This window comes from Arachis stenosperma, chromosome 3 (genome assembly GCF_014773155.1).
Source record: "Arachis stenosperma cultivar V10309 chromosome 3, arast.V10309.gnm1.PFL2, whole genome shotgun sequence".
NCBI lineage: Eukaryota > Viridiplantae > Streptophyta > Magnoliopsida > Fabales > Fabaceae > Arachis > Arachis stenosperma.
In genome coordinates this window covers 12841267-12866028 of record NC_080379.1, presented here as the reverse complement: position 1 = coordinate 12866028, position 24762 = coordinate 12841267, and the positions used below count along the sequence as shown (strand labels likewise).

The following is a 24762-nucleotide window of genomic DNA, read 5'->3' as shown; positions in this document are numbered from 1 at the left end:
GCTAATTTGCTTCTTTGCCATTGTGTGGAACGTCTGGATGGAGAGGAACAGGAGGATTTTTCAGAATGCAGGAAAAAGTGTAGAAGACACCATTAATGCATCTTTTCAGAGTTTTCAGGAGTGGAGGCATCAGAATCTCTTATGTTGTTGATGGCAATGCCGAAGATGACAGGGGGATATGATTTTGTTTGCTAGCTAGTTGTCTTTATTTTATATCTGTGTTCTTGTTGTGCTCCACTCTTGTGTTGAGCTCCTTTGTTTCAAAAAAAAAAAATATTTTCTTCTCAAAAATGAGATGAAAATGGAAGGAAAATGGAGAATTATCAATTTATCCTTCTCAAAAATGAGATGAAAATGGATAACAAATGTAAAATTATCAATTTATCCTTTAATTAATTAAAAAAATAAAAAATATAAGGGTATTAATATAATTTTCTTCTATTATAATTTTCTCTCTTCTCACTTTTCTTTTCATCCAAACAAAAAAATTTTTTTTTTCTATTTTCTTTTTATTCATTTTCTCTTTATCCAAACAACACATAAAATAATCTATTTTTTCTTCTATTTTCATTCCTCTCATTTTCTTTCCTCTTCTTTTCTTCCCTTCCATTTTCTATTATCTATCCAAACAAAGTGTAAACGACGGGTTTTTGGACAGTAACCCTAAACGTTTCATCTGACTTCTATAGCTGTGTTTCTGGACTAGCAGCGAAATGATAAATTCATATTATGAACGGTGTTTTAGGTCTTGACATTACGCAGATTATGACAAAAAAAAAAGATTACATAGATTTGAGTTTTAACTAATTGGGCTTAGCCCAATTAGGCCCAATATGTTAAACAGTTGTCAAGATCAGAACATGCCACGTAAGCACACAACCCCATATTTCAGTTTTCATAAGCTGCTAGACACCGCCGTCGCGACCAGTCGCCGTCATACACCGTGCTCTCCGTAACAAAGCCCAAACTCTTCAAACTTCAAAGCCGCTAGGAAGAAGAAGAAGAAGAAACAAAACAAGAAAGAGAAAGAAGAAGAAGAGTTTAAAGAGCAACGAAACGAAATGACCAACGGAAACAAGATGCGAGCGGCATTCATAATTGCGACTGTAACAGCAATCTCCATCTTCTTAACCGCAATGAACCGCAGAAGAATCCGTAACCGTAACAAGAAATCACCTTCGAGTTCGTGTTATTTACATTCCGAACCGAAGCCGCAGAGTTCCTTTAAGCGCGTCTTGGCGGATAATTCTTACACTCCTTTCAAGCACTTGAAGAATCCCAACGACTCTTCTAACAATGGTACATTTTAAATAACTTTTCTATCGTTTTCGGTGTTTGGTTTCGAAGAACGCGAAAAAAAGAAGTAATCGTGTGAAGATTTTTGAGCTGTTTGACTAATTGACGTAGCTTAGGTCAGTTCAGTTTAGCATAAGAAAATGAATCATATTGAAAGGTGTGTTTAATCCTAACAATGGCTCATTGCGCAATAACCTTGGGAGAGACATAATAGTTGTTGAAACCGAGGATTTGTGGTTGAAGCAACTCAGATTATTGATAGAAGAGAGTTAGTTTGGAAGAAGAAGAGAGAATGAGATGAAAGAAGAGAGAAAGAAGAAGCAATCAACTGTAGTGGTGAACCTCACATTACATCTAGTTTAGTTTCAGCTTATGAACAAGTTAGCTAGTAGCTACTATAACTAACTAACTACTTGCAGTAACAACTAACTAACTCAGCTGGTGGTCATAACTAATTTTCTTAATTTAGCACCTAACTTGGACTAAAAGTTACATCAAGCTATACCTACTAACAATAGTTGTTTTGTGTCTTTATTTTTGTCTAATTCTTGGAAGATTTGTCTGATTGTTGAATCAAGATAGATCGTTTGAGTATCTTAATGAGTTTCATCTAGCTGTTGATACAAACATGGTGGAGTTTGATGCATCTTTTTGGACATTTTGAATGTCAAAATTCAAGTGAGGCTGATAGAAGGTTATATTTGAACCTTGAACTTTGAAGCTAAATGAGTGGTTTTCCTGCAGATAAAGCTTCAAATTTGCATCCATTTGAGGCAGCGATCACAGCATTGTTGAAAAATTCTTGGCCTGAAATTGAACTTACTACTGAGATTGTGGACATGGAAATGAATGATTCTTATGTTTGGGTCAATACAGAGCTGCAAGTAAAGGAATTGGCCAATGTGTTAAGCAAAGAGAGGTTCTTTGCTGTGGACACAGAACAACATAGCTTACGATCTTTTCTAGGCTTTACAGCATTGGTTCAGGTATGTTGTCATCTCTAATTGCTTTATGCAGTCATCTTTTTCCTGATAAATTTTATGATAGTGTGTGTTTTTATGCTATCACGCAGATTTCTACCCAGAAGAAAGATTATTTGGTTGATACAATCGCGCTACATGATCTAATGCCAATTCTTTGCCCAGTTTTTGCGGATCCTTCTATTTGTAAAGTATGTAAGTTATTACTATCATATTTCTAGACGGTTTAGTAGAAGTTGAAAATGTTTTATCTTCCTCTTTTTATTTTTTTATTTTTATTTTATTTTTTTTGGAAAAAGTGGGCAAGTGATTGGAGAAAATGATGTTTATGCATTCACCTAACACCACAACAAATTAGTTTTCTTATACCGAAAGTTATTTGTAGTTGGAGACAACACCATATCACAAATTATGAGATTTAAATTAAGCATCTTGGTTCTATTATCCAAGGTAATAAAGAGATAGGTGAAAATATAAACCATAACATTCAAGTTGAGTGAAATAGAGTGCTTAGGGCAGAACCCATGATTTAAATAAATAACTTTTAAGGGTAAATTTTACTGCACAACTATAGGCCTGCAATATTGTATGGAATTGAATGTTGGCTCGGAAAAAGAAATGAAAATAATAAGATGGATGAGTGGGCACAGTAGACTATATAGAATTAGAAATGAGTGCATTAGGGAGAGAGTTGGGGTAGTGTCAATTGTAAAGATGTTAGAATTTTTTTTCCAGATGGTAAGGACATGTTTGAAGAAGGTACTTAGAGACTATAGTTAGAAGAATGGAGTAGTTGGAGAGAAGTTCTATCACTAAAACAAATGGAGACCTTATAAAGTATATGGGAAATTATTTGAAGAGGTTTTAAGTATAAATGCTTTAAACATTGGTTTGACCCACAATAGAGTACAATGGCATTGATTATTCCATGTAGCTGACCCCCCTTTTAGTGGATTAATGTTTAGTGATTTTTATATATTAGAAGTCTATATATATATATATATATATATATATATATATATATTTAGCCTGCACTACTATTCAGGATTAAGGCATATTTTTGATGGAAAATATTATCATTAATTTTTGTATTCATCGCGCTCCCCCCCAAAAAAAAAATTCTGTTGTCCAAGTGGATTAATTGCAGTTTTTTCTTTTTTCTCAAATGAAAAATTTGTGGATAGGTGTTCCATGGAGCTGACAATGATGTTGTCTGGCTACAAAGGGACTTCCATATATATGTTGTTAATCTATTTGATACTTCAAAGGTGAGCTATTCATGATAGATCATGCTTCTTGGCTTTTAGGATTGATTAGCAGTTTTTGTTTTATGAATTTGTGTTCATGTACTATAGGCATGCGAGGTGCTGTTGAAGCCACAGAAATCACTTGCTTATCTACTTGAAACTTACTGCAGTGTGACAACAAATAAATTATTACAGGTTTGACCTTATTGATCTGCTTGTTAATTAAATGGGTTCATTTATCATCATCAATATAGTTTTAAGTTTAAGTATTTGGCATCCATAGTTGCAATAGTACATGTAAACCTTTTATCTTTCACATAGTTTGGCTCAGATGTTTTATGGTTAGTGACTAGAAAGACCATTTCTTTTATATGCTTAATTGTAGCGTGAAGACTGGAGACAGCGCCCCCTCTCAGCAGAAATGGTGCATTATGCACGAACAGATGCACACTATTTGTTGTATATTGCAAACTGTTTGATTGCTGAGCTCAAACAACTTGACAATGGTATGTCTTCTTGTCTGATACTTTAAAGTAAAAGTTAGAAACACAATTTTTTTTTCTTGTCATAAATAATCAGTTTAAGTAGATTGGATATTTATTATTTAAAAACTTGCATCAGTGAGCCCCTTTCCCTTATATCTCTTCCCATTCCCCAAAAGAAGTGGCCAGAGAAATAAGAAGGTTATTTTATACCTGGGATGATTATGGTATTTTGTCATCTTGATGGCTTTGATAAAACAGCATCATAAGACATTTTTCCTCTGTTGAGCTAACTGAGACAGCATAACGCAGTAACTTTTTAGGGGTTTCCTTTGATAATGTTATGTCAAAATTCTGAATTTACTATTGTGTCAGAAAACTCTTGTGACGATGACAAATTCCATTTTGTTCACGAGGCTAGTCGGCGTTCAAACATAACGTGTTTGCAACTTTATACAAAAGAAGTTGAAGCTTCTCCTGGTGATTCTGCTGCATCATCATTATTTTCTCGTCATGTGAGTGGTCAAGGCTTCACTTCAGTTTCCAATGAAACCCAGGTTTGTTGCTTCCTGCACAGATTAATCTTGTGAGATGTCTCGTTGGATATAAAATTCTGATGCTCTTCTCTGCTTTCAGTTTCAGACTATTGTGAAGCAACTGTGTGGATGGAGAGACCTGATGGTCAGTTATAATCTCCTTCACTTAAGCTATCATTTAACATTGATTTATTACTGTAAAATGTAGATACCAGTGTTTTTCCAATTTCCCTGATCGACCATGTAGTTTGCAAACTGTGAGATGGAAAAGCAATCTAGCCCTATCTATTATCAAAGACATACAAGAGAGAACTCAACATGATTCTTGACCTTATGGCACCATCTTTTCGTGCCATAAATTGATAAAACCTAGGAGTAATACAGAACTAAGATGAGATATATTTTAGTATTTGTTTGTATTTTTTGAAAATTGTTATTATTTTTTCTGATATTAATTATTGCTAAATGTTCAAGTCAAGATTATTATTCATAGTAATGAGAACAATTAGGACGAAATTCTTCCTGCATCATCGGAAAAAATGTGCAAAACTATGTTAATCTAGACACAGGACACAATACTGAAACTTTTATTCACTATCCTCCATTGTTATAGTGACTAAGTTGCTTACTGTATAACTTTTGACGATGGTGAATGTATATTCTTTTTTATGACAACATTAGTTACATGAGAATATTCTGTGGCATTTCAGGCTCGTATTCATGATGAGAGCTTAAAATATGTACTGTCTGACCAGGCAATTGTTGCTTTGGCAAGTCAACCTTTGTCAAGTGAATCCGAAATATACAATCTCATAGCTCAGGCTGATAACAATGTGGAAATGGGTCTCAATTTTTTCATCCATTCCCCATCTCCTGTTGTTTGCAGCCACTTGAGTGATATCCATCATATTCTTGCAGACAAGTTGATTAACCATGATCACATTTATTCATGGATTATTCAGAAGTGCCTGGGTCCAAATGGGACTTGTCCACTTTCTATATTTAATTATGCTTTGCTGTTTAACAGCAACTTAAAACCTAGTTTAGCTTATAAACCCTCTGGTCTAAAGAATCATAGACAGATATCCCGGAAAGCTTCTCGAGATTTGTTTGTCCAAAAATTCTCCTGTAAGGCTCCTGTTTATCATAACTGCCGGATATTTGCTAATGATGGGAGGCTGCTTTGTTACTGTGATAAGAAGAAGCTTGAGTGGTTGGTGCACCTTTTAATTTATTTTTACACTTTTCTTAAAGGTGCTGTTTCTCTGTGAATAATGATCAATTTTGCAGGTACCTAAGTCGGGATCTCGCAAAACTTGTTGATAAGGACCCACCAGCTATAATGCTTCTATTTGAACCCAAAGGTCGCCCAGAGGATGAAGACAATGATTTCTACATTCAGAGTAAGAGAAATATATGTGTTGGATGTGGTGAAGGAAGTCACTACTTACGGTACCGAATAATCCCATCCTGTTACAGAATGCATTTTCCTGAGCATTTAAAAAGCCATCGTTCTCATGATATTGTTCTACTCTGCGTGGATTGCCACGAAATTGCCCATGCGGCTGCAGAGAAGTACAAGAGAAAAATAGCTGCTGAGTTTGGAATTCCTCTGTACGTTCAAAGGGTCGTTCATCCTGAACAAGAGCCTAATGTACAGATTGAGGAGGGTGTATCTCCATTACAGTTACGTATAGCAGCTATGGCTCTTATACGCCATGGACCAAGAATGCCTCAAAATCGCCGTGAAGAACTGACTGAGGTTTGATCATATTTCTCTAATCTGAGCCTTGGTTACTGTAGAGAAGCCCCTCTTGATGATGAATGTCGGAATGATTTGCAATTTAATTTGATAGATTGAGCCCAACTTAAATGTGATTATATAAATGACTGCGAGTATAGATTTGATGCATTTTTAATATGGCTTCCAAATTGTACTTAATCAGTGGTTTTCAATTTGGCGTTGTTCATGAATGTTATTTAAGATCTTCATCAATTGTAGGAGCTTTTGTTTGAGGTTCTCTGTTAATTTGTTTTGCAGGTTGTGAAGAGATATTATGGAGGAAGGGAAATATCTGAGGAAGATCTAGAAAGAGCTCTGATAGTTGGCATGAGTCCTCATGAGAGAAGACGGTTTGAGAAGAAGAGGGGTTTCTCTTTCAGACATGTGGGTAAAATAACAGCAGTGTCTGAAGAGGAAAACCCTGCTGATTCCACAACCAGAATCAGTAATGGGGATGCATCAAAGGTTGGTTCCCTTGATGATGGTTCATGTGCAAATGAAGAAACAAGTAATGATGTAGATAGAGAACATTTGATGGTAAACGATGATTCAGGAAACCCTTCTTTAGCTTCTGATCTTGCAGTGGATGCATCTGTCTCTCCTGCTACTAAAAATGGGTACACAAGCTCATTTGAAATTGTGGATTATAGTGAAATTAGTGACTCTGCTACAAATGTTGATGGCACTAGTCTGAGAAAAAAGCAACCAAATGGAAGTGATGACTTATCTTATCCTCCCAACGATGAAGAATCGACTCAAACTAAACATAATTCAAAACAATCACTCTTAGGACATGGACCGCATGGACAAGAAGTTGTAGAACATTTAATGAAGGAATATGGGGAAGAAGGCATTGGACAATTCTGTCAACGGTGGAGACAAGTATTTGTTGAAGCTGTAAATCCACGTTTTCTTCCTGCTGGTTGGGATGTAAAACACAGGTATGATTATTTAATTTTCGACTTGTTCACTGTGCAAACACAAATGGTCATCCTTAAAGTTAGCTTACAGGAATATAATATGATGCTGTTAAGGCAATTAATATTTGCTTAAAGTTGTCATCAGATTTGTATTCACCTCCTGTTCCATTTATTTGTTATTGTGACATTCTGTTAAATATTTGTATCCATGCATCTGGGTATGGATGTGGATACATATCCAGATACTTTGGGTTCAAGAATGTACCAAAAAGTTATAGAAGGAGTGTATTATGATATTGTTTTTGTGTAGAAACTGAATTAGCCATTTCTTTCTCTAAGGCTCTGACTGTGGACACTTTTGCCAGCGGAAGAAGGGACTTCGGTGAGTTCAGTGTATACAATCCTGGCAGAAGAGTTGGCGCTACTACGTAGTAATGACTCTGCGGAGCTGTGGCATGCTTTCGTTGTTGCTGCTCTATCAAATTTACGGTGTTACTCCACATCCTCGTATAGTACATCCTGTACTGTTCAGAGAACATAGGTTTGATGATATGTTCATCTCAGTTGGTCAGTTTGTTATTTTGGTGAGAATATTTTGTTTTATAGCAAGCATAAGTGCATTATAAAGACATAGTTGCCTTCGTTTATATTCTTCCCTTTTGGTCTGATGGTGGTTATCATTTCAACTTGGGGAAAAAGCAAGCATTTCTGTTTAATGTACAAACTTGGTAATCTTTGGAGATTTTTTTTTTCCAAGTATCACGTTTCGGATTGCGTTTAGATTGATTGTAACTAAAACGACATTATAATTCTTAGCACCATTCCGCCTAAGAGATCATTCCATACCTTAATTAAACACAATTTAACACTTCATATTCATACATTGATAATGAGAAAACGATGTTTGTATAAAATTTTTTGTATTTTTAAAAATTTCATTTTTGGATATAAGTGGCAAATTTTTTAACCTAAACCCACAATTTCAACCTAAAAAACACCACTTCCATTTGATATTCTTGGACGAGGTTGAAAGTAAAATAAAAATAATATTACTATTCATATACCAAACTCTTTTAACACAATTATAATTAGGTGAATGTTATCCTGTCTTTTTTAAAATAACATGTAAGTTATCTTTTCTGATGTGTTATATTTTAATAGGTGTTTATTTATTTTAAATTTTTAGTAAAATTTGTTGGATGATTAATTTATCTAATAAAATAAAAAATAAGAAATTGATTTTAGGTCATTAAAATTTGTTGGAAATTTAACAAAATATTTGAAAAATGTTATATATTACTCTTTTATTTCACACAAAATCTCTGAATAACAAAAATTAAATAAAAATCTAGATCTTCATAAAAAATAATTGCAAATTAGCTACATTAATTTTTAAAAAACAAGATATAAAGTATTTCAATTTTTTCCTTTTTTTTCATATAATTCTAAATCAAATTGTATAGAATAAATTTTCAAATTTAAAAATCTACTTAACACGATAAACTTTTCAAATTAAAAATTTTTACAGTAACACTATTTCATGTTCCTATTTTTAATTTGTCACATTAATAATTTAGTTTAGAATTTAGTTAATATAAAAAAAATTTTAAATTCATATTTTAATAAATATATAACAAATGTATTAAAATAAACATCAAATTAGAATGACACATTAGAGAGAATAACTTACATGTTACCTTAGAGAAAATAGGATAGCATTCACCTTATAGTTATTAATTACTTGTACATTCAAAATTTTTTTTATTAATAAAATAAAAAAACACAGATACTTATTAAAATATACTATTATGAAAATAGTATCTACTATAAAAGATGTATAAGCAACAATTTATTTTTTAATGCTCGGCAGCATTTTCTTTTATTCTTTTCCCTTCGTTCTTTTCACCTTCACCAATCGAACCATAGTGTGTGCAATAGTGTCCATAGGCATGATAACGTATTCCCTAGATTACATTACATTGATCGATGCAGCCTTGAAGGGATTTTAATTTACAACGTAATCAAATAGCATGCATTGTATAAGGTTAGCAAACCATTTTTGTAATCAAATGTCTCTTAAACTATGCAATCTACAATCTATCATTTCTTGGACATAAATATCAGCACTAAGTTACAAAAAATCCCGTTACATAACAAGACTCCACTTGTGGCAGGTAGAGTAAAAATTGCTTCAAAAATGGGGTGCTATAAAGGGCAAAGCAAAGCAAGAATCTTGCAATGAGAATCTACATTCAACACCACTGCGCAGAAGGCCATGAAGCCATACCATACCAGCAAGTTAATCATTGGGAAATCAAATTACAGGGACAACAGCTGTGACTTGTGGTCAATGCCATTGAAGATGTAGGTTCCGGACATCGGTACAAACTGCCTTGTTATGAGCTGCATGGAACAAAAGTATGTGATTCCCAACTCAATGGAACGTTATTAAAAATATAAATAACAATAACATAATGCTGTTTCTTTCTTTGTGTATCCATTCGTGATAATTTAGCATTCATACCCATTGTTCAATGTTTCTACGAAAAGAGTTTGAGAGCATCAAAACTATGGAAACAAATAATGAACATCACTAGTGTATAACCTTCCCTTATTTATGTTTTTTGATTAAAAAATAAAGAATTAAGATGAGGAGGAGGATAATACAAATTGGAAATAAAGGTTCCCCTATATAAAAGCAAAACAAAAGATTTATATATAGAGCATAGCTTTCCAATCTCTCAACATGTGTAAGAGAAAAAGTCCCCTATAAAGATCATGAGCTTTATATCAAATAAATACTAGGCGTCTAATGGCATCCCATAAGATACACTTGTCGGAAAGGTGTGTGTGTTAACAATCCAACCAAATAGTCCCAAAAAAAATTTGCCTCTTTCTACAACCAAATACAACAAATCTAGTCAATAGAAATTGATCTAGTGTTGCAGGGCACACAAAGCATTCATCAAAGATGCTAAAGAAATTGTTCCATAAAGAAACAGCTTGGCGGGCAATACAAAAACAGAATATGAATTTGGCTTTGAATTGCCCTACACATAACACAGTTGTATATACCCAAAATTGTTAGCAGAACTGATCATCTACTGGAAATTCTTACCGAAGATTGTCTTCTAGAGATTATATTTTTTATCCATAAAAGAAGAATATCCAATAAAGACAGACAGAAGAGGGATTAAAGAATTATTTATCCAATAAATTCAGGACTGATAATGGATTGATGTGTGGGAAGAAGTCCTGCCGTGGAATTTGTGGTATTGTGAACTGGATTAGACGAAGTTGTTGTTGAAAACCATATACAGAAAGAAGGGTGTTTGGAAGGAGCTACGAAGAGAATCGATGTAAAAAGGTTTCGAGCTGAAGCATAAATAAGGGAAGGGAAGGAAAGGAAAATAGGAGCTTATCCTCTCTAAAGCCTTACGAGGCAAGAAGCAGGACCTGTGCAAAAGGCAAAAAAGGTGTAACAAACGGCCATCTTTCGTTGACTTTGTTTTAAGCACATATTTTGGCGTTTCTTTTATGTCAACTTTTCACAGCTTGAACTTGTTAAAACTCAAGAGATGACTAGACTAAGTTCATACAAAAAGATATATCTTTGGAAGCTAAGAACCAGAGAATTAAAGCATGTAATAAAGTTATAAAAAATGAGCATGAATGAAAACCTTGATCACTTCTTGGGATGCAATTCCACCAACCAAAGCAGCCACAGCATGAAGCTCTGCTGCACCAAATCGACACATCTCATTGATGAGGTCCTCAGCCAAAGCGGCTCCATTGCATCCCAGGTCACTTAGGAGGCTAATAGCTGCACTCTTCAATCTTGGCATATCCTCATCCGTTGCACTGCAAATAATCATAATAAATGATAAAATAAAATTTCTGCAAGTAAAAAACCAACCTCCATATCAAGTCCCACATAAAAGAAACAAATATATTTGGGCCTTGAACATTACAACACATTACCTGTCAAACTGTCCAGGAAAACTGTTGTAATTAGCAGCAAACCGGTCCACAGCACGAAGCAAAATATAAATTCCTACAGCAATGCTGTCATGTATATAGACAGTAGTAAATTTTTAGAAAGAGTATTTGATCTCTACATATAAACTCTTAAAATGAATATTCTCCAGAAGCATCAACTATAAAATGGATATAACCTGCTATCCTCATCAGTTAGGTACCTCTGCAACTCAGGTATGTTTGGAGAATTAAATTCATCTTCAATTGACCGGTACCTGCAAACCTACAAAATAGGGATTTAGTATCCAAGCTGAACATGTAAGCGAACAACTCTGATTGCCTTGATAATAGAAAAGAACTGGAGAAAAGTCAGCTGGAAAGTAAGCATTTCCACCTTTATTTGGACCACTGAAGCAACACTAATAACAATATACACCATTAAAGGTAGCTGAGGGGAATTTTCAACCTATACTTTTGGTCCAGAATGTAAAAGCAGATTAATCCTTTTGAAGGTTCATTTTATATCTATCAAGGTATTCTTTTTCCATGGTTCCACATTTTCCTCCGAGATAGAGGCTATAAATTATATTGCAGAATAAAGGGCCTTAAGAAACCCGAATATAGTAAGCAAACAATTAAAGCAAATCATTAATCAGGAAAGGAGACTGCATTCATTACTTGCAACCTAAAGTGATTTTTTATCAGTAACTTCAGAAGCTTACTCTGAGTTTTCTTGCATTTTTACAGAAACTTCTAATTGTTGCCTTTGGAATGCTATTTGAATCTCGACCAATCTTCTTCAAGATACTTCTCACTAGTTGTTCCATTACAAGAAAGTCAGCCTCAGCCTTAGCTAGATAGATATTCTGCAAATTAATATATTGCCTGCAGGACAGAAGATACATAATGATTGCATGTCATGTAAATTAATTAATAGTCTTTCTTTTCTATGGAGGAAAGAAAATATCCCAAACATATGAAGAATTGGCTACTAACTCAGTGGAAGATGTCATATCCGGTATAGATCCTTCAAGTGGTGCCTCCCCACCACCTTCATTTGCAATGAATTCCTGCAACATGATCAGAATAGTACCACATAAATACCAAGGAGATTGACTGGAATTATAGTTCTACAGTGCAGTGTTTCGAAACTTAATCTAACAGAAGTAGAAGGTTCAAAGTGACAAATTAAGACAAACTCTTTACAACTTTCTAGCAAATTTCTAGCTGCTAAGTTTCACATGCTCCAACTAGTTAAACCCAATAAGATCACATTCTAGCATCAACTAAAATAGGAAAGTTTCTCCACATCAAAGTGAAGCAAGATATATCCAAAGCAAAGATCAGTGGCACAATGTCAGAAGGACAAACCTTCAGAGCAGCCACCAACACCCAAAAATCTGATGAATTAGAGTCCACCTCAGAAGAACTATCATTTAGTATCCTCTGCAAATCCAAACCTAGGGAAGTGCATAACAAGACAGAAAAAAGTAATTTAGATTGGACAAGGGATGTAACATTCAAATAATAGGTAAAAGAATTTAATGTCAGGTTAATCTCCTGATGACAACCAAAAATAAGTTAATATTATAGAAACAACGATAATGATCCCATCTCTAACCAGTGACGATACATTTTTCAATAGTGAGCAAAGTATGGGTTTGTTAATTTTCAGAACCAAAGTAACAAATTTCTTGATGAAAAAGTTCAAAGTAATTTCATTGAGCTCAATATACTTGACATTTATAAGATTGAACAGCTTTCTTTAATTTTCATCAGCCACCAACCCCAATTAAAGCTTTTATAAAATTCAAAATAAGCTTGCAGAAGAAAATGTATATTCTTGTGTCCCTTATCGAGGAAAACAAAGGATAGTGTTGCTCCCAAAATGAATTTTGGGGCAGGACCAAAGGTAAAAGTACACCAATGAATCTTAAATTATCTACTTACTAATTCCTCGGGGAGCAAACACTTTGAATGATGCTTCAATAGCTTCTTTATAATTATCTTCATCTTGTGAAACCATCCTGGCCTTCAAAAGATCCTACATTGTTCACATTCAAACACCAAAGCTTATCATGAAAGTTGAATACCATTAGATCAAAGGGCTCAATGACTCAGCCAAATGATTACACAACAAACCTTGAACTCCTTTTTTTGTTCTCTTGTTGATGGGAGCTTACCACCATGGCTTTTGGCCCACTCATCAGCCATCTTGACAAGAATGACAACATATGGTATGTGCTTATGAGCAACAGGATCTTGCACAGTCAAGTCAATGCTGTCTGCAAAACTACAGTTACAAGTGCAATTTTAGAATGTCTAGAAGACTTGAAGAACCATGTCTATAGTCTAAGCTTTACAAGATAGTTTTTGATTGCGGATGGCGGCTCATGGCGGTGAGCCAAAAATCCGCTATAAAATTATAGCGGATGGCGTTGTGGAAAATGGCGAAAATGGCAGATTACCTAAAAAATACATATATATGTACAAAAAAACATGCAGAAAAATTGCAAATATAATAAACTATAAAATCTATCTATATAAGCAACTTTCTAGTCATAAAGCATCCAATTAATGTAGCAAATATAGTAGCAAATTTAGCAAATAAACATAACATCAAGTTCAAATCATAACTCAAAAGTCATAAGGAAGCCATAAAACAGAAGACATAAAACATAAAAACTATAAACCATCTAAATTCTAGCTCTCATCAACTTCATCCAACAGGGGCAGTGCCAGCAGCAGAGGCAGGGGTAGGAGCATTAGAATCAAGGGCTTGTCTAGAAGTAGACATAGTGAACTGAATGGGGGAAAAAAATTGGAAGAAGAGAAGTTTAACACTGATTATTGATAACATCTATAAAGAAGGGGCAGCAGGGAAGAGAGAAAAGAAAAAAATAGGACCAGAGAAGTTGAAACAAGATCTACGAACCAGTGAGGGAACCGTGGTTAGCAGTGGCTGTGGTGATGAGCAGCAGCAATGATCGCTGCGACGAGCGGCGGCGATGGGAGCCGCAGAGAGCAGCATCGCAGAGAGTAGCGTCGGAGAGAACAGAGACGGAGGGAAGTTTTTGTTAAGATGAGGCAGAGAAGGGAGTTTTTGAATAAGAGGCTGATTATTATAGGGTTTGTGGGTTAGTGGGATCACTCAGGATTCCTAAATTACCTGAAACACCCTCAGATTTTTTTCAAAAATCCGAAAAACCCCGCAATTTCCGCCATTCACATTGCGTTCCGCCATGGCGCCATCGCAATTGCGGCCGCCATTTCGCCCGCCGTGAAAACAGCGTTGCGGCGACCACCATATGGCGGCAGGGTCAAAACCCGCCACGCCATACCGTTATGGCGCCGCCATAACTGCAATTTCAAAACACTTTACAACAAATACATAATTGATAGAAGGAGCTGTTGAAAAGGAAACTAAATCTTATGTAAAGGAAACCTGCCCAAAAAATTAAATAAACATCTATACCTCTTTAGTTCAAGCCAAGGATTATTTAACCGGAGGTCATCCAGAAAATGCTCAGGCTTTGACTCGATGACAGTATGCTCCTGTTAAAATCAACAAAAAAGAACCAATCAACCAAAGCATACAAATCATGCTGGTCCTCAATAACATTTTGATTACTTCTGGAAACAGGTATTTTCAGCTTACTAGTTATATATATGCCACAAAAGAAAATTACCCAATCTAATAATCAATCTAAATTATAATTCTGAAGACTTTGTTTTCCTTATTTCAGATAATAAGGTTTAACTTTATCTTTAGACGAGTTATGTTTCTTCAGTCATGAAAGCATTCTTTTGACTGGTAGCTCCAAATACACAGCAAAAACAAAGTTGCCCTTTACCAAATTACCTTCAAACTAATTCGAACAAACCCTGTAAGGCCATAGGAACGAGCAAAGATCAAAATAACGTTTGCCTCCCGGCAGATTCGATCAAGCTTTATCATTGAACTTTCGACAAGCTGAAAAGTTTATAAGGATTACCATCAATGAGATTGCACGTCACAAGAATAAACATAATATTTAAACTGAATCTACTTTAAACTATATCATCAATTCATAGCTTTGTTTCATGCAGAAAGATAGATAATCATGAATTAAGCATAACTCTCCAATAAAGACATTGGTAGCATTACAGGAGCAGACCTGTGTGGCAATGACCAAAGTAAACTGAGAAAAGAATGATGGGTTTGTCTCAATCAATGCCTCTGGATACTCCTCTACAAATTTTGCTTTAACAGAATCGTTTAGCTCTTGAAGAAATGAGCTAACACATTTTGCCTTTGACTGCCCGACACTTGATTCATCCACTAAAGATAAGAGATAAATGATTATCAAAAGAGGCACGAAACAAGAAGAAAATGAAAACAGAATGCCACAAAGAGACCTTACCCAGAAAATTGTTTCCAAGATCACCCACTTCAACTTTAGATCCATCAACTACAGTGATGCTTCCTATCCCACCAAGAACAAGATTCTTAAGTGTTTCAGAGCCAGTAGGGCCACAGTTAAGTAAGCAAATACTAGATTTCTCAAGTGCTGCCTGTCCTTGTTCACCCCATATCCTGCATTTTCAAATTAAAATTGCAATAAGCATGAAATATCTTAAGCATTTAAACTCAACTCGAGCACTACAACACACATTCAAAATAGAAGCAGAGAAAGCAGAAGAATAAGAATCAATACAAAAGCTCCAAACACCTCGAACCAGTCATCAATCAACTTTCTTCAGTAACTGACCATGCTTGAAGGGAATATCTTCTGACTACATTTTCCACTCATCAAGCAATGACCAGAACAACTAGATACCCAGCAATAAAAAAAGCAAAAAACAAAAAGAGCAGCTCCAACCCATTCCAGTTAGCAGCAAACTCCAGTTTGATTTTGGATTTAATCACAACCTAAATCAAGGTTTATCGAATCCATAGTATCCAATTCCTGAGTTTCCTTAGTATTGTAGGTCATGTAAAACTACCTCTCTAACCGTTGTTTTCTAGCTTAAAAAAAAAGTAAATAAAAAGAATGAAAAAACTAAAAAAAAAATAATCCTAACACCATAAATTTATTTCCACGGTATCATAAACAGAACTCAGCAAGAATCCACAGCAAACCATAACAAAAGTGAAGCAGTATTATTCGTAGATTTTCATCCAATAAAGCACACGATACTTGAATCGAAAATATACAACAGTCCCTATAATCCATCGGAACACTAAACACACACGTATAATTAGCAATTAGTGATTAGAGTAAGGAAATATTGGTAATGAAAGGGTAAAAGTGGAGGAAAGGGTTACCTGAGTTGGCGATCATACTTAACTTTGGGTTCTGCCATTGTTATAGAGAGAGAAGGAGGGATAGATTTTGTTGCGTTCGTAAGTTGGTTCGGTATTTCAAATTTGGTTTGCTTATAAAAAACGCTGAACAGAGAGTTGTTCAGTGTGAGAGTGTCTCACTCTGTTAAACCGTCTGACAGTGGTTTCTGATTAAGTAGTGACAGAGAAGAGATACATGATTTCCCCCTTTTTTTTTTTTGGTGATAATAGTGAGAAGCAGTGTAATTGGACTTGGGCTGGGTCTTATTTATGCTCTCCCACACAATATATGTAAAGTTAGGGGTTTATATAGGCCGCTTTATAAACCAACTTGGGTTGGTCGGGTGGTCAGCTCACTCGTCCGCTTAAGCAAGTGTCGAGAGTTTGAATCCCGTCTTGTGTATGCAGCAACCCATTGGCCAGCACCAGACCCTTAAATAAAGCTCAGATCCGCGACGGATTAGTCCTTAACCTGTCAGGTTGGGGGATACCATAGGAAACAAAAAAAATATAGACCGCTTATACAATCTTCGATTCCAATCTCGTCTTGTGTATGTATTAGTTTTGGCCAACGATAAATCTTTAAATGAAGCTTTATACCGGAGACTTCATAGTTCATGTCCAAAACAAATAAAACTTAATAGTTAATAGTTATTTAAAAAAATAGAGACAATATAGTTTCTTTCTACAAACTAATAACAAAAGATACTTAATAGTTAATAGCTATTTAAAAAAAAGAGGCACTATAGTTTCTTTATGCCAAACTAATAATGGAAAAAGAGACAATAATACTGAATTTATTAGTGTCATATTTTATACCTTTGAATAAAAGATTCAAATATTCATAAAGAAAATATGTAAAATACACATGAAAATTGTATTTAATAGTGTGTTTAAAAACTTTGTATTCAATATACCATTCACTGTAACGTAAAGTTCTATTATTTTATTAATGACCAAATTATTGGTATGCACTATGAATTTTTACTTCAAATATAATTAATCATTAAATTCTTACGTAACAGTTTATCTTTCTCTCATAATTCTTGTATGTTTAACTTTAGAAAAAAATCTAAAGATTATTCAATTTATTCTCTTTATATCTTCCACTCATATTTTTTGGTATGAACTATTATAGTTATAATTTGTTACGAGTTAACTTTTAGATTGAGTTTAAAAACAGTGATTGGCATAGAAACGTCTCGCTTATGCATGTTGGCCCCTGAGAGAAAATATGAATCATGTTCAAATTAGATCACACCTAAATCTTGATGAAATCTATGAGAATTCTCTCAAGACTTTCTGTCCAAACACCATAAGGAATTTAACATATACTTAAGGTATATCTTTTACTCCTAATTCTTACCTTTTGAACTACTACTGATTTGATCATTAGAATTCCTTGTACGTACACACGTATATCATTAGGAAGACGCTAATCCGAAACAAGGATATTTATCGAATGTTGAAGTAAATTATTTTATTAATCTACATCATCCATATTAAATCACTAAAAATATATCATAATGTAGAAACATACCTTTATTCATAAAAATAAGAAATTAGAACTTAGGAATTGATGAAAGGATTGTCTCAGGTTTGTAGTTCTTTCGATCTTCCTCAACAAAGTCTTCTTTATTTCTAATAGAACTAAGTTGTGACTCCTCTGATGAGAAAAAAGCGATAAAGACGGTGGTATCTTGGAGACCAAAATCCGCACTATTTATATTTGAGCATAACACTCGTTAAATTTAAAATCCAAATAAAAACAGTATCTAAAGTCCAAAAGATAATATATCTAAAATCCAAAAGATAATTATTTAAAGTCTACAAAATAATATCTAATTTTATTCTTATTTAATTTCAAATTAAAAATAATTATGATTTATTCAATTTAACATTTATAACAATAAATAAGATTACTATTATATAAAATATTTAATTTGAAATAACATAATTTATGATTATAATTAACATATGTATTGTTCACAACAAATTAAGAAATTAAATAATTTTCTAACACCATACTCTTATTCAAATCCTACAAACTCATGTTTTATGACTATGAGGACAACAATGCAGGTGGAGGCAGTGGTTATGCTGTTGCAGGAGACGAGTAGCATCGGCTGGATGCACAGATGCAGTTGAACTGTTGGAGGTGGAGCAGTGGCACATTACAACAATTTCGGCAGATAGCGGCAAAAATTTGTAGCGGTTTTATCGGTTTTATAAAATCGCTGTAAAACGGCAACCTGCAGCACATATATCGGCGGTTATTGGTTGGGGCTGCAATCAGGACTACATTTAGTGGCAGTTTTTTTCGAAATGCTACTATATTTCAATCAGACTTGCATTTAGCGGCGTCTTTTCGAAAACTGCCGCTATATGTACCGTTGGGCGAGTTATTGCAATGTTTTCTTTAGTAATAACCATCTAAGTATAATCTAGTTAAGTAAACACTACTATCTTAAGCTACATATGTTTAAATCATTGTTACTTAAACTCGTAACACTTTTTCTACATTCGTTTTACGAAAAAAATTCACAAGTTAAATAAGCTATATATGTTAACTCATGTGAACAAATTTACCAATAAGATTTTCTTATTTATTGTATTAGCATTTAAATTTGTATTCAAACATGGATGTAAAAGAAGAAAATAAAATCATACTCTGAACTAATTAAAAATCAAACATTTTTTAAAAATAATAATTATAAATATTTTCTATAAAATATTAAAAATAATAATTACAAGTCATTAAAAATTCAAAACTTTATAATTTTATCAAAATTATAATTTTAAATTATAATTTTTTTATTTTAATGATTTGTTGAGCATTTATTAAAATAAAAATTTAAATTTTTTTAATAACAATATTATCTTGTATTCTTACATATAAGAATTCATAATAACTAAATTCAAAATTAATTAAATAGAATAAAAATATTTTTATATGAAAACCAATCAATCATCTGCATATTATCGTGGTTAATATATTCAATAATGCTAATTGACCAACAAAATATAATATTTTTGGCAAATATTTCACTAATTTTAAATATTAAATACTAAATTCTAAATCTTAATAAATATTTTTAGAAAATATTTGATTTTTAATAATTTATAAAAATATTTATAATTATTGTTTTTTTATTTATGATTGAATGTACTCTTTATTAAATTCATTATGGATATTATTAAATGTTCTCTTTATATACACTTTGATCATATATAAATAGCTATAAATTAATTCGATCTACTATGGTCCAAAATTAATTCAAAGCAGACCCATTTGAATTATCAGGGACGTCCTAGTGTGCATAATTCGAATCACCCTGATTCGAACTACCCTAAGACTACATGCAAGCATCATTCAAATTGGACAAATTCGAATTACAAGCATTACTACTAATTCGAATAGAACTAATTCGAATTACATAAGAATGTGCTTTTGGGAGATTCTAGTAATGTTTTTCAATTTGGTAGAATTGTGTAATTTGGTCCTCCATTTGATTTAATTGTGCATTTTACCCAATATATAAGATGCCTATAATAACTATGATCAGATATAAAGTATACAACAAAAAATTGTGTGGCAATCAAATGTGTTCATATGATATATATAATTATTAGCGCTATATACATCGAAGAGACATTTGGCTTGGTGGTAACATGACATTATTAAAGCTTTTCCTTCTTCCAGGTTTCAGGTTCGAGCCCTACCTTCTTCGTTGTGATCCACACGTTGTAGGTTTCAGGTTCGAGCCCTACCTTCTTCGCTGTGATCCACACGTTGTGGGTCTATTGGTGGAAGCGCGATTTTAACGATTGAGTCGGTTGGACTACCGGACGGTCCGGTCCGATTCTATTAGCGGCGGTTGCAATGTAACCGCCGCAGAATTGATAGACGTTTAGCGGTAGTTATTTCAGCGGTTAGCTAAAACCGCTGCTAATCGTTTACCTGCGGTCTATCTTCCAGCATTTGGTTTAACCGTCGCAAAATGCCGGTTGTGTTGTAGTGCATAGGTGGGGCAGCAACGCGACTAGAGGCTTGCGGTGGCGCACCAGATGGTTTGTGAGAAGAAGGAGGAAGTGAAGGCGTGAGGCATGGATGTGAGATTGAATGTTGAATAATGAGTGAGTGAGGTTAAGAAGTGAAAACTAGGAGTTTTCATATAATTTTATACTTATGGGTATTATATGGGTACCTATAAGGCAATTAACTCCCATTGCTTTTGCTCTGTTTATTAAACGGGTACTTATATCCGCCTCCAGACCCGATAAGTACATTTTCGTGGATACCCGTTGTGTAAAAAAAAAAGGACATCTTTAAATAATAGTGAACGAGCAAGCAGATTTTTGTGGATACCCATTTCGTCAGAAAAAAAAGGACATCTCTAAACAATAGTGAATGAGCAAGCAGAGCTAATGTGGTATTGCTTGTTTGAGATGAGAGAGTTGAAACTAAAAATCTAAAAAAAGTGAATAGTGACTTTAGTGAGGGAGTAATCGAAATTAGTTTAGGATTTTAATGGCTTTTGTAATAATAAAGCATGACTCAGTCCATTTTTTTAAATTCCACTTGACCATTCATTTTTATGAAAATTGGTCGAATTGCACCAGGTTCCACAAGTTTCATTGCAAGTGTAATCCGACCAATGACTCGACCTAACTAGGTAACCGGGTGACTTAATTTCCAATAAGAGTTAGGTTCGATAATAGGATAATGCTATGATAAGTTATACCTTTCACTAAAGAATAAACATTGCTCCATTTATAAAGAAAAAAGAGATATATTCTATATAAATTTAGTAAAAATATCCAATTTTCACAAATTCTATTCTTCATAATATATATTTCTATAAATTTTGTATATAATTTTACCTTTTACCTTGTATTCAATTTTATTTTTCACTAAAAAAAGTTTCATAATAATAATCTAACGATAATACTAGGAAGATAATAACTTAAAGCTACATTATTTATTTTAATATTTATAAGTTTATGTATGTAGCATATATAATTGTTCATACCCTGATCCAACACTAAGATCCAAATCCAAATAAGAGGTCCAATCCAAAGATTGCCCCTCACTCGACATCAACCTCCTCTCAAGAAGTCGGTTCCAACCACGACCTTCTCTAAGGAAGTTGGAAGTGAAGATTAGCTGGCAGATAACACCTATTCAAATAAGTAATTGCCCCAAAATCTCTCACTCACTTCCAGAAGCCATATCTCAACTTTCCTAAGATAAAGAGATGGTTTTCCTTCTTAAAAAGTGGAGCTACTCCAACGGTAGTTATTGGTTCACCACTATAAATACACTGACACCCCTCAGGTATCTCTAAGTTCCAATACTCTCTAAACTTGCTTAGACCCTTGCTGACTTAGGCATCGAAGTGTCTTTGCAGGTACCACCCCCCATTCTCTTACACACACAAGTCGGATGGAGGCTCTTAGACGCAAATATAGTCAAAAGGTTCCCTCCTCCAGACGATTGGGTCAACCCAACGAGTCCAACCTATTAATCTCCGGTTACTCATCGTAACAATAATCATATATTTATTATATCTAATATTACTTAATTATTTTAATAATAATTAATAGATATAAAATAAAATAAATAATAATTAAAAATACAAAATAAAATAAATTTAAATGATTTTGTATTAATTTGTTTATTATTCTCAAATATTATTGATAATGTATAAAATACTCCCTAAGTTTTAAATTAAGCAATTAGTATCCACCACCACAATCAATAAAACTTGACCTGACTTCAAAATAGTAATAATATAATAAATTATTAATTAACTATTTACATAAAATGAGATTCTTGTAAGTATATTTTACATTACAGTGTATTGTAAAGTTAGAGATATCAGTATCTTATTTAATTTAATATTTAAAACGTTATGAATATAATATATATATAATTATATACTTACTATATTTAGTATTATAAGTTACTCTAATAATAATAACTAAAACATACAAAATAAAGTAAATAATAATTAAAACATATAAAATTAAATAATTTTAGCTTCTATGTTTTTTTAAATCGAAATCTATAAATATGATATAATATGATAGCCATGTCCGTTTTTGCTGACTTAGAAAATAAAAATATCATCATCTAGTATCCTCCGATATATACCTTGCTTTGCATTATGGACACATTTGTCATCTTTCTATTTTATGCTTTGCAGATTGCTGATCTTCCACCGCATTAATGTTGTGACTAGGGGTGTTTGTGGTGCGGTTTGATTCAATTTTAAAGAAAAAAGTCATCCGATTCGAACGCTTAATTTATGTGCGATACGGTTTGAATTGGATAAACTTTTATTGAAAATCCGATCCGATCCGATTACAAGCGGTTTAGATCGGTTTGAATTTGCAGTTTTTTAAATAAAAAAAATTAAATACATATAACAAGTCTTAACATTAAATTTTAAATAATCAACAATGATATAACAAGTCTTAACATATCTTAAAAAGCCAACGATAACATAACAATAGAAATAAAATTATAGGTTAGTTAAAATAAATAAATAAATAATATTTTAAACATAAAATATTTATTAAATAATAATAATATATAATATAAAAAATGTATAACAAATTGAACATATTATAAATATAAAATAAATAATAATATTATAGCTCATTGTAAATACCCTAACCGTGACACCATGGACCATTTCTGGAATTTGTCTTTATCATATCAAGATATATATTAAGATGTCAGTTTGTTCACTCTATATTTTCAGGAAAAAGTGTTTTAATTCATAATTTATATACTATTTTTACTTTCATATCATGTCTATTTGTATGATATTTAATAACTTATTATTACATCAATGAAGCTATTAGATGTTCTTAATAATAATAATAATAATAATAATAATAATAATAATAATAATAATAATAAGGGTTATGTTAGATAATTAACAATGACTTTCTTGAATAACATGAATAATCACCAATAAAATAAAAATACATTACATCTCTAAATTACCTATTTAAATTTTAATATTAGAATAACGATCCACATACCTAATAAAATAAACATCCAATATATCCACTTTTTATATTATTTAATATTTTTATTATCTACCTATACTTTTCCTAATAATAATAAATTAATAATATGACAAACTTATTAAAAATGTGTCTATGGTACTATACTTATTTACTTTGATACTTTGTTTAAGAAAATTTAAAAGAAAATTATAATTATGAAAAATTTAAATGCTGATAAATGTAATAACAAAAAATATAAACTAGTCTAATATTTAGTAAAGATCGAGTTAATTTAATAAAAGTATTCATTAAACTATTAAAATGAGTAACTCGTTTGATTATTTTCTTGAATATTTTGGATAATTTTGCCAAAGTAATACAATTTTTCTTCATAAATATCAATTTAATCTTATATTTTATGGCTAGAATTATTAATATTCAATTTTCTATTAGAAATAATGATTTAGTCAAAATTCAAGTATTGTCTTCCAAAAAAAGAATATTTAGATTAATCAGTACAGACAATAATTTAGGTCAATTAGTAACCAATAACAAAAATTGTTTCAACCTATGTAACAAAAGAATAGTGAGAATTTTTTTAAGAGGTTTGAGCATAAAAATTAAGGGATTAACTAATATGTATACATGATAAATTTGTTATTAGCAAAATTTTTTTATTGAAAATATAATTTTTTTCTATTTTTTAATGTATTTGTTTTATTATTATTAAATGAAAATATTTTTAAATTTTTTTAGTAATAATAAATTTAAGACACATGTTAGCTAACTAAATCTAAAAATTAAAAACTGTTTTATTTTAATTTTTTAATGAACATTTATATAATGCTGTTAAATTTTATAACATTTATTATTTGATATTTAAATTTTATCTAATTTATTTTATATAATAAAATTTAAATATTTAAAATTTATTTAACTTTTATATTTTTAAATTAAATATTAAGTTTTAATTCCAATCACCTAAACATTTTCAATAAAAAAAAAGAGTGTGACATCTCACATCTGAAAAAAGGAAACAATAATGGCAATGGTCAGCATCAATAATAGGGACATCCCATTTAGCTAGCCAGCAAGTGAACAAAAAACAAGGCACGCAGCCCTAGTTTTCAGTTACTACTTTCTTACCTCTGCTCTCCACACGCCCCATCACTCATTCATAATTTCATTACT

General features: G+C 32.5%; 2 protein-coding genes across 4 annotated transcripts; one reads left to right on the top strand and one right to left on the bottom strand.

The window, feature by feature from the left end:
- The first annotated feature begins 890 nt into the window (after window positions 1-890).
- On the top strand, window positions 891-7980 carry LOC130968183 (protein RRP6-like 3). 2 transcript variants are annotated; one of them, XM_057893336.1, is made up of 12 exons: window positions 891-1299; window positions 2041-2282; window positions 2369-2467; window positions 3461-3544; window positions 3632-3718; window positions 3909-4029; window positions 4381-4562; window positions 4642-4686; window positions 5252-5754; window positions 5832-6303; window positions 6583-7265; window positions 7584-7980. In XM_057893336.1, the coding sequence occupies exons 1-12, from the start codon at window positions 1062-1064 to the stop codon at window positions 7588-7590; spliced, it is 2763 nt and encodes a 920-aa protein (XP_057749319.1). In that variant the 5' UTR covers window positions 891-1061; the 3' UTR covers window positions 7591-7980. The 2 variants fall into 2 exon arrangements, with proteins under 2 accessions (XP_057749319.1, XP_057749318.1); XM_057893335.1 differs by having other exon boundaries at window positions 893-1299; window positions 7610-7980.
- Window positions 7981-9092: 1112 nt separating this feature from the next.
- LOC130968184 (NEDD8-activating enzyme E1 regulatory subunit AXR1-like) lies at window positions 9093-16783 on the bottom strand. 2 transcript variants are annotated; one of them, XM_057893337.1, is made up of 14 exons: window positions 16531-16783; window positions 15626-15798; window positions 15380-15543; window positions 15085-15195; window positions 14698-14777; window positions 13365-13515; window positions 13173-13266; window positions 12594-12682; window positions 12219-12292; window positions 11945-12107; window positions 11420-11505; window positions 11226-11309; window positions 10925-11105; window positions 9093-9647 (listed from the first exon to the last, which is right to left on the bottom strand). In XM_057893337.1, exons 1-14 carry the CDS (start codon window positions 16566-16568, stop codon window positions 9564-9566), a joined length of 1572 nt encoding a protein of 523 aa, XP_057749320.1. In that variant the 5' UTR covers window positions 16569-16783; the 3' UTR covers window positions 9093-9563. The 2 variants fall into 2 exon arrangements, with proteins under 2 accessions (XP_057749320.1, XP_057749321.1); XM_057893338.1 differs by having other exon boundaries at window positions 11444-11505.
- Between the last annotated feature and the right edge of the window lie 7979 nt (window positions 16784-24762).